This window comes from Telmatherina bonti, assembly GCF_933228915.1.
Source record: "Telmatherina bonti genome assembly, chromosome: 14".
NCBI lineage: Eukaryota > Metazoa > Chordata > Actinopteri > Atheriniformes > Telmatherinidae > Telmatherina > Telmatherina bonti.
The window spans coordinates 25937059-25947352 of NC_136612.1; the positions used below are offsets into that span (position 1 = coordinate 25937059).

General features: G+C 36.9%; 3 protein-coding genes across 3 annotated transcripts in view; 2 read left to right on the top strand and 1 right to left on the bottom strand.

Moving 5' to 3' along the window:
* Positions 1–819, top strand: part of LOC306765867 (hemoglobin subunit beta-1-like) — a 1532-nt gene extending 713 nt beyond the window's left edge. Inside the window, exons 2-3 of the mRNA XM_079253386.1 lie at positions 1–163; positions 264–819. The exon at positions 1–163 is cut by the window's left edge and continues 60 nt beyond it. Of these exons, the coding sequence (XP_079109512.1) occupies positions 1–163; positions 264–392 (292 nt within the window). The 3' untranslated portion in view covers positions 393–819. The remainder of the gene's footprint in view (positions 164–263) is intronic.
* A 2879-nt stretch (positions 820–3698) lies between these two features.
* On the top strand, positions 3699–5188 carry LOC306765216 (hemoglobin subunit alpha-1-like). The gene is made up of 3 exons (XM_079252613.1): positions 3699–3813; positions 3938–4145; positions 5005–5188. Exons 1-3 carry the CDS (start codon positions 3719–3721, stop codon positions 5131–5133), a joined length of 432 nt encoding a protein of 143 aa, XP_079108739.1. The 5' UTR covers positions 3699–3718; the 3' UTR covers positions 5134–5188.
* Positions 5189–7614: 2426 nt separating this feature from the next.
* Positions 7615–8227, bottom strand: LOC306765956 (hemoglobin subunit beta-2-like; the record flags this gene model as incomplete). Its single annotated transcript, XM_079253503.1, has 3 exons — positions 7615–7743; positions 7830–8052; positions 8136–8227. 3 exons carry the CDS (start codon positions 8225–8227, stop codon positions 7615–7617), a joined length of 444 nt encoding a protein of 147 aa, XP_079109629.1.
* Between the last annotated feature and the right edge of the window lie 2067 nt (positions 8228–10294).

Sequence of the window (10294 nt, forward strand, 5' to 3'; positions counted from 1 at the left end):
TACTACAGCCATTTTAAATAACCCCAAAGTTGCCGCCCATGGAAAAACAGTGCTAAAAGCTCTGGACGAGGGGGTGAAGAACATGGACAAACTTAAAGAGACGTATGCTGCCTTAAGTGAATTTCACTATGAAAACCTCAATGTGGATCCAGATAACTTCAGAGTAAGCAACACTTGTGCAGCATTAAAGTGACAAATGTTTAAAAGATGCAATCTGCACCTGACCACAGACCAGATTTATGATGCTTTTGTCTTGTCCCCAGCTGTTGGCAGACTCGATCACCATAACGTTCGCCTGCAAGCTCAAGAGCACCATGAGTCCCCAGGTCCAAGCAACCTGGCAGAAGTTTCTGTCTGCTGTTGTTGAAGCCATGAACAGTCAGTACAAGTGAAGTGCCAAGCAACAACAAAAATAAGCCGTAATAATAAAATATTTAAACTGCGTCTGTTTGACCACTTTCCATCTAATTACAAAATCTTGAAGGGTTATTTAGGGACAAGGATAATGAGAGATGATAAGTCAGTATAACCCATAGATTCCATCCATTTTCTGCCACTTATCAGGCGTCGGTTGGGGCAGCAGCCTAGACATGAAACTCCGACCTCCCTCTCCCCAGACACATTTGCCAGCTCTTCAGGGAGGATCCTTAGGCGTTCCCAGGCCAGCCAAAAGATTTAATCCCTCCAGCATGGCCTGAGTCTTCCCCATGTCTCCTCCTGTAGGGACCTACCTGAAAATACCTCAGGGAGGCACCCAGGGGGCATCCTAACCAGATGCCCCCTTAACTGGATCCTTTACATGCAGAGGAGAAACTCTATTCTGAGCCTCTCTTGGATGACTGAGCTTTTTAGTCTATGATGTACTATTACTAAAAAGTAATAAAAAGTTTAAGTTTAGATTAAAATGGTTCTTTGGGCCAATAGCTTATTACAATTATCATTTGCTATATATTCAAATACTTTTCATTGTATGAATTTACAATTAAATAAGCCCAAGGAGGTGCTCAAATGTACTCCAAGTTTTTGTTAGATATTGTTGAGTCAGTGCTGTTAAGCATATGTTTCTGTTTTTTATCGAGAAGATGTTGCCAAACTGCTTTATTTGTACCCTTTAAAGGTGGAGTATGTAAGATTTTCAATATTTTCAAAATAAATTAAAAAAAATAACTAAAATCGTAATTAGATATAGTTTTTTTTTTTAAAAAACATGTAGGTTCCAGTCTGTCCATATTTGATGTGTTATTAAATTAAAAGTTTAATTAATGACCAAGACCTTTCTTAAATGTTTGCCTACCAGTAAAAAAAAAAAAAAAAAGTGCTTTTTATCATTTGTCATGAATTAAACTTGTAATTTAATAACGCATCAAATATGGACAGACTGAAACCTACATGTTCAAAAAACTATCTAATTATGATTGTAATTATTTTGTTAGTTAATTTATTTGGAAAATATTGAAAATCTTACATACTCTACCTTTAAAGGTCGAAAGGCTCAGTTCCTCCGCAGATACCTGTTGTGTTAAACTTTTTGATTACGTTTAAAATGTAAAAAAAAAAATGTCTAAGTTCTTCTAAATTTTTCTGTCAATGAAACATCTCATGCTTACAAAAAATTTATCATACATTATAGATGTTCAGCTTCGTTCAGGAAAATTTTGACACTGAAATTTGTTTAAATTGAATAATAATGATCATCACCATAACCCTCACCAGCACCATCAAGAAGAGGAGGACTATGACTAAGCTATATTATTCTGTAATGTAAACTATTGTAATATAACGTATCAAGATGTGTTGTGCTTCTGTGTTACTTTTGTTTTTTACTTTTAAAGTTCTGGCACATAAAAACATCAGGACAACTTGTATTTCTGTCCAAAAGAGGGCGCTGCAACATTGCTAGTATAAGCCTACAGGCACACTGCAATCCAACCTGTAGTCAAGGTCTTGAATATCATCGAAACTTTGGATCTACACAGCTCATTGTAAATGGTATTTGTATCTGTAGCGTTCTGTTTAAATTATTTATTAGAATAGGAAAACCTCAGGACAAAATGTACTTTTACGTTTGCAAATGTGATCATAGATCCAGCTAAAAATAAATAACTGCTTTATAACTGATTGGCTTATTACTAAGGCCACTATCTGCTATTTTAACAGATAAAAAGCAGCTGTCACTCACTCTTGGATCCCTGAAGGGGAGCAGAATCACTCTGGATGAGGAACAGAAAAGCTGGTGTTTTGCGTTTTTTTTTTTTTTTTTTTTGTATCAGACCGATGTGTCTGGATGGAATAAAGATGAATTAAAAGTTATTACTAATACTCTTTCATAATATAACATTGGTACTTTGGCTATTTTTTTCCACAAGCATAAAAAAAATCCAGTGCTGATCCTGATTTAGTTCTAAAATGTACCAAAGTGAAATAGTTCACCAATCTAATTTGGTTTTGAGGACTTGACATATAGACGAACTTCTTAGATTTCTGGATCAGTCTTTTTTTTTTTTTTTTTTTACCTTAATGTTTTCTTCTATGTTGGCATTTTGCATTAAGAAGTGCACAGAAAAATGTCTTTCATTCTTGCCATTTCTCTCCCAGAATGATCCGCGTTTATCAACGTCAGCATAGATTAAAAACTAATTAAGTAAGGCGCTCGGTTACACGCGATAAACAGTAAAGTTGAAACTTATATGCTCAGGTTGAACGTCTTATGTATCTCCTCTCTGTCTTGCGCTCTCTCCTCTGTTTAGTCATCTATTTATATTAGATTATAGCAATTTATTTGGGTACAAGTGGATCACCAGGCTTTAGTAAATCTCCGCTTTCTTGTAAATTCACGTGACGCATATTGGACCACGTGGAAATTGATAAAACTGCAGTGTGATTGAATGAATTAGACAGGAAGTGACATGTTCAACTTCAGCTTGACTCTTACTGCACAGGGAGGTTGCTGCAGAAAGATATCTGCTCTTATCTGCGGATCCGCCCTCTGAAGTTTAGATAAGGATGGAAAAACCATGTTGGCAAAAACCGTTACCGCGGATGACCTCATCGTATTGGTATCCACTGATAACCAAATATTTATTAATTACACAGCTTAGATTTGAAATCAGAATTTCCGAATTGTCATACAGGCATACTGTGTTTTTTGGTTTTTTTTATTTATTTATTTTTTTTATTTTATTTTGGTCAATAAACAATAAATGAATAATAAAGAAACTGATAGGTAGGTTATAAGCACACAATTCTTGCATAAACCACAGCAGAAATCAGGAACAACAAATAATTCCTATACCAATTATGACGATAAACAGTTCACCTTTTCTCTTGATGACAAATTTAAAACAAATGAGATGTTGGCTAAATAAAATATTTCGTTTGTCTGGTCGTTGTTTAGAAATGTATAAAAATGTCTTTTCAAACTGTGACTGGAAAATCGTGCTTCAGATTCCCCGTCTGGTGATTCAATATTTATAAAGTTTCAAGTTTTTTTTCCACAATTATTAACGAGTTACTTGTAACTTGTTGGAATGTCTTCAGAGTCGCGGGGTTTGTGTTTTGTTTGGGCTTATCTCTTGCAAGCTGGAGCATACGACTTGGAGCCCATCCAAATGCACGTATCTTGGCAGTAACTCTGGTTTGCCCATTCCCCTTTGCGTGTATAAAACCCCCCACGGTTTGTGTCGGTCGCGGCATTCGAACCAAACAATCAAGGGGCAAGATGAGTCTTACTGCTAAGGACAAGGAAGCGGTCAAGGGCTTCTGGGGCAAAGTGGGTGGCAAGGCAGACGCAGTTGGCACTGATGCCATTTCCAGGTAAATATGAGCCCAAACTCATTGGTACGACCTTGTACTATAATTATTTGCTAATTAAAGTATTGTGGTTTTTTTTTTTTTTTTTTTTTTGTTTTGTTTTTTTGTTTTTTTTTTTTAAATCTAGGATGCTGGTAGTGTACCCTCAAACTAAGACCTACTTCTCCCACTGGAAGGATATAAGCCCTGGCTCTGCCCCGGTGAAGAAGCATGGCAAAACTGTGATGGGTGGAATTGCTGATGCTGTGGCCAAGATTGACGACATTACAGGTGGTCTTCTTACCCTCAGTGAATTGCATGCCTTTACCCTGAGAGTGGATCCTGCTAACTTCAAGGTATTGGACATTCACCTTGCACGATATCTGAAATATTTTTTCAATTCCAATTTTAATTTGATCTTAATTGGAAAACCCTGTGGATGGTCGCCTTGCATTTAAAGGACGGAATTGTGCAAATAATTAGTATATAGGCTATTTTTTAAAGGTAAAAAAAAAAAAAAAGAGGGGAGGGGTGGTGGTGGTAAACATTTAAGAATTCGAGGGTGTTTTGTTTTTTCAACAAGCAAAAACTAATATTTAAAATGATTTGTGTTGAAGATCATATTCAATTTATTTATAGTCTGCATCAGACATTTTGAAGATCAGTCTCATCACTTAATGTTAATCATAAAAAAATCAACAGTATTATTTTTTTATTACATGAGCAAGTTTCATGGGTTTGGGGATCAATAGGCCAGTTCTAGTTTTGTGCTGCATATAAAAATCCAAGTATTTGAATAGTCTCTGTTGGAAACCTGGAAAAACTTAGAGGAATATGACCTTCCAAACCAGATTTCATATATTTTACAGCATATCAACAAAACTTTTCAGTGTGTGATTTAATTAATATTTACTGACAATTTACTGACTGATGAGTACAAAACCAAGTCATCTTGCATTTAAAAAAAATGTTTTTGCACAATCTTCCATGATAAAACCTCTTGGAACAATACTTCTCATAAATCTTGCATTTACCATGTCTCTGACAAGGTTTAAATAGCACAACCCCTGCACTTTGGCCAGGTTTCATTAGCCTTTTCAATCTATTCAAATGGACTATTTCAAGATGAAGGGCAAAAGGAGTTCATAATCCTATGTGTGAATGAAAAACTGTGGGGATTCTTTTGAACATCTCTATATATTATTTTTTTCCCAGATTCTCTCTCACAACATCCTTGTGGTCATGGCCATAATGTTCCCTGATGACTTCACCCCTGAGGTCCATGTGGCTATGGACAAGTTCCTGGCTGCTCTTGCCCGTGCCCTGTCTGAGAAATACAGATAAACAAACAAGTACAGAACCAGATGATGGGAAGCATAATGGACATAGATACACTGTATCAGTCTGAATTTTAATTAAAGATGCATTGCAGTAAAAGTGGCCTGACTGGTTGTGTGTTTTGTTGAATTTCTTTTGTTTTTGTTGAATTTAATCAACACAATTAGCCAACATCTGAGAGTGCACATGTTCAAACAAACATAAACTGTAGAGTTGATTCAATAAGTGCAATTTAATATTTATTCTAGGAAAAAAAATTATGATGACACATATTTGGAAATTAGTTTAGTGAAGTTTATATACAACATGGAATTTGTTTAGTCACCTTAGAGATAGTTCTTTCTGTCGCAGGGGGATATAAAACTTTTGTAACAGCTATTCTTGCAGCACGTATATTCCAAACATTAGGGCTCTACTCAGGCTTACTGCCAAAGTCCTTGTCCAAGTGCAAGGACAATAAACCTCCGGGAATGACGCATGCGCTCTCTGCAGAGTATACTGCAAACAAAATGCGCTCCTCGAAATGCCTTGGGCAGTTTCAATTAGAAAAACCCTTATCAACAATAATTCTGGAGTTGTCATTCAGCCTGTAATGGGACATATAAGAAGAAATCATGTGTTGTCTTCTCGTGCACTCGATAAAGCATCTCTTGTGAATGATAAACGTTTTGTGCGCTGTACTTATGTGGAGCTCAAAGGATGTTTTGTAGCCTGGTGCATTCTTAGCGCACATTGAACATATGTCTGGCACTGGTCAGATATCTGTCATTGTTTATGAATATTAGTATCAGTTGGTGCATCACAGACCACAAGACTTTATTCAGTCCAAGGTTATAATACAGTTAACTTAAGTACAATTTTCATCCAAGTTGAGTGAAATGCATAGAGGGTCTTCAGCCCACTTCTCTTAAGCACGAGATTTTCACATGCGCACCAGATAGTTTCCAATAGACTATGTGATTTTTCCTCCTATTCTTCAGTTACGACCTCCGATCAGATCGACAGGCCAGCACAGGGACGCTCCATGGGCAGTGTGGGCGACCGCGCAGGGCGCAATGACCTAAAAAAAAAAGTCAGCAGTTCTCCAGACTAATACCGCGCATTTCCACGTCAAGTTAATAAGCGCTACTAACATGTTAACTTGCTGCCGAGAGTCATGTAGGCCCGTACAGGTGTGTGTGTCCGAAGAAAAGGCAGGGGGGAGACGGGAAGGGGATCAACTTGCAAATGCAGAAGTTGCGAGCAGGTTCGTCTCACTCACAGAGGAAAGGCGAGGAGGGGGGCGGGGGCTGAAAGGGCTTAGGTTGCGTTGAGTTGACTAACTAAACGATCAATTTCCACTAAGCAGGATGACTCGCACCCCCAATTTCCTTAATTCCATATTTTTCATGCGAATATATATATATATAATGAATATTCAAAATATTTAAAGTGTTCCAGGCTAATTAGAAACCAGTAACTACTGGTTAAGTATCTATTAGTCCCTGGTTGGTGCCTCTCTGGTTTTCCCGATAATTGCCCTGTAGCTCCCTAAAAAACCTGGTCTTTGTGGCTATCAAGTAGTACTAATCACTCATTAGTTTTTGGTTTACCACTAGGCGTTCTCCTAACGATGACATTTTTGTGTCCAGCATTGTAAAGTGTTTCCAGGAAAATGATGTAACACCTTTTGAAAAGAGCTCATCATGAGGTTTGACAGAAAGAAGCGAACAGAGCGATGCAAAACACCGTTGTCAGCCAGAGACAGAGTGATGGTGTAAAGAAGAGCGGAGCACGGGTGGAAACTCAGGCTTTAATAGCCTATACGTCCTCATCCTCCAGACTTACATTTTGGCCAACAATAAAGTAATACTGCCTCCTGAGACCAGTCCAACACAATCCCTTCATAAAGTTGCAAACTCTATTCAAAGCCAAAAAAAAAAAAAAAAAAAAAAAAAAAAAAACAACAAATACAAAGACGATAAAAATTAACGTCAGTAAATCCTTTATCAGGAGAAAAGTAATAATGTTTTATCACCGTGGTACTTAAATGATTTCTACTGTTCAAATGCGCATGTCTGAGACCTCCAGCAATTCATATGGTCATTAATTATATGACTGATAATTTTATTATTTTGTTAATTAGCTTATCCCTTGATAAATGTTTATTCTGGGGTGGGATTTTATAAGCTTTTGCTTCTATCCACTCCTTTTGAACTTTTGTGTTTTTCTCTTCTTTGGTCATATGTTTCAATATGTTCAATTTAGTTTTTATATTTGTCATTATGTCAAATAAATGTAATCAATCAATCAATCAATCAATCAATCTAGATTTGCAGTTTTTAAGTTGCAAATTTTTTCGTTTATCTTATTCAAATGTATTTTTATTTTAGAACATTTTTATTAATCACAAGTACACAAAGAAATTATTTTTAAACATGTTTATTCACCCAGAGCTGTTTCTCATTTATGATTAAATACAGAGCAGGTAATGATTCAGACAGCTCTCTAGAGGTACTGCTTCCTCAAGGCGGACACCACCACTGCAAGGAACTTCTGAAAGGCTGCCTGGACCTGAGGAGTGAAGGCTTTTCCCAGTTGGCTAGCAACCACAATGGTCAGGCAGTCAGCCAGGAGCTGCAACAATACCCAACACAAAATTTCAGAATTTACAAATAGATATTTGGCTGTGGTTAATCGTCCATATCTCACACGAAACATACCCAAAAGTTGTCAGGATCCACTTGCAGTTCTTCGGAGTGAAGCGTGCTCAGCTTTGCAAATGTTTGCTTGATGTTGTCCATGTTATTCAGAGCTTGCTCCAAACCAGCAAGGACAACCTTTCCATGAGCTGCAACCTTGGGATTTGATTGTATAGCAGCAGCGTTGAAGAGATTTCCAAAACCACCGAAGTATCTCCGGGTCCAAGGGTAGACAACTAGGCACCTAAGGACACGTGTAAAAATAAGCAAGTAAATTAATGAAACACACACACATACATATATATACGTATGTATGAGAGGTCTCACCTGGAGAAAGCTGCAGGGCCCACAATGTCAGAATCTATCTTTGAGAAGATGTCTGAGATGGTGGTGCGCTCGAAGTCTGTCCATTTGACCATTTTGCCTGATAGATTTGTTGTCCTGGTCTTGCTGGTCAGTGGGCTGACCACATGCACTTTTAAAGGACAGGCTTCCTCCCTCCCCAAATTATCAGATGGGTGGAGTCTGACAGTGTGACGCTTTTATTGATTTATGGTTGTACTAACATGACAAGGAAAGATCAAATCTCCACACTGTTAAAAAAAAAAAAAAAAAGAAGCTGGGTGAACTTAAAATTTCAATGCAACAAACTTCGATAAAATTTTAAGTTGGACAGCTAAACTAAATATTTTAGGATTTGCTTTTGAGTGTGCTCAACTCTAAACTAGGATTTTTTACAACTCAATTGTAATTTCCACTAAATTGTAATTTTTATATTGTAATAACTTTTTATCTGTACTTCTGGTAACTGTTCCACAAGTTTTACTAATTTAAAAATGTACATGGTTATAACTTTTAATCCTTACTTGCTCTTTCTCTTTCATCAGTTGTTATAATTTATCATTTTACACTGTAATAACTCATGGTGGCATAGCGGTTAACACTCTGTCTTCACAGCAAGAAGGTCACTGGTTCGATCCTTGGCTGGGGCAAAGTTTGGTCAGTTGCCTTGTTCTTGGTCTTGAGTTTGCATGTTCTCCCCATGTATACGTGGGTTCTCTCCAGGTACTCCGGCTTCCTCCCACCTACAAAGAAGATGACATGTATGTTAGGTTAAATGGTTACTCTAAAATTGCCCTAGGAGTGAGCGTGAGTGGTTGTTTGTCTCTGTGGCCCTGCGATGGACTGGCGAGCTGTCCAAGGTGTACCCTGCCTTTCGGCCTAAGACTGCTGGGACCCTGCTTCCCCGTGAGCCTGAATTGGATTAAGCAGTTAGGAAAATTAATGAATAGTATAGCAGAAATTTAAAATTGCACACTACTGTAGTTTATAATGTAACTCAACTTTATAGTGTAATTTCAATAACTTCTAATCAAATGGAAAAATAATTACAGATGCAACACACATACTCAAAACCTTAGTTTTTTTTTTAAATTAAATTGAATCCCTTCCAACATGGGCGAGGCAAATGCAAATGAAAAACAGCTTGTGTTTTTATCAATATAAGAAAAATGAAAGACAACTTGTGCTCTCATTAAAAAAAACAAAGAACAGTTGGACAGTCCTATGCAATCTTGAAAGATGTGATTTCAAAGCACTAATAGTTCTGAAAGTGCAGCAGTACCTGTGTTTGCAAAGCCATGTTGAACCTCTATGATGTGGCCGATAATGTTTCAGCTGAACGGCTTCAATGGCATTGTAAACTTGCAGAACTTGAACTGCATTCATTTCAATTTGAAAAACAAAGATGACAATTTGCTGGGAATTAGTGTGGCTTTCAGCTGAAATGTTATACGTTACACATAACATTTTATAAATGTAATGACCATGCAAAGACTAGACTAGACCCTTGAGCTGAAAAGACTACACATTCAGTGTTTTTATTTTTAATAAATTTTGCTGCAGTAAACATTAATTACAAATAACATCTATTATTTAAGGTCATCACTCAACAAACCCTGTATCTATTCCTAAACCCAACATCAGTTTAGGTTAAGAAAGTCAGCTGTCAGTATAAAACAGGGCTGTCAGTTAAATGCATTTCAATGTTTTTAAACAGAAAGACAACATATCCAGGCCTGGAAATGCAAATTATTGACCGACTTCTAATCTACCCCACAGTGGGTCATAGTACAAATATTTAAACCTTTTTAATCAAAAGCAATGTAGTAAATTTGAGGTAGGCTTATATTATGACCAGCACATTATTTTAAATAGGTAGATTGGCCTTTCTTACCATTACACTATAATAATTTTATCAACTCTGACATGACTTACATCTTATCATTTTGATATTTAAATGGTAGCAGCATGAAGTGTTTTATTGAACTCGACATGATGTAAATTTAATACAAAAAAGTGTTACACAAACTGCTCCATATTGTCTTGATATTTAGTACATGAAATATCAGCTAATGTGTTACCCTGATGGCTACTCCTTTAGCTGCAGCTAGTAGGCGAGCACGAATTAACTGAATACTAACCAG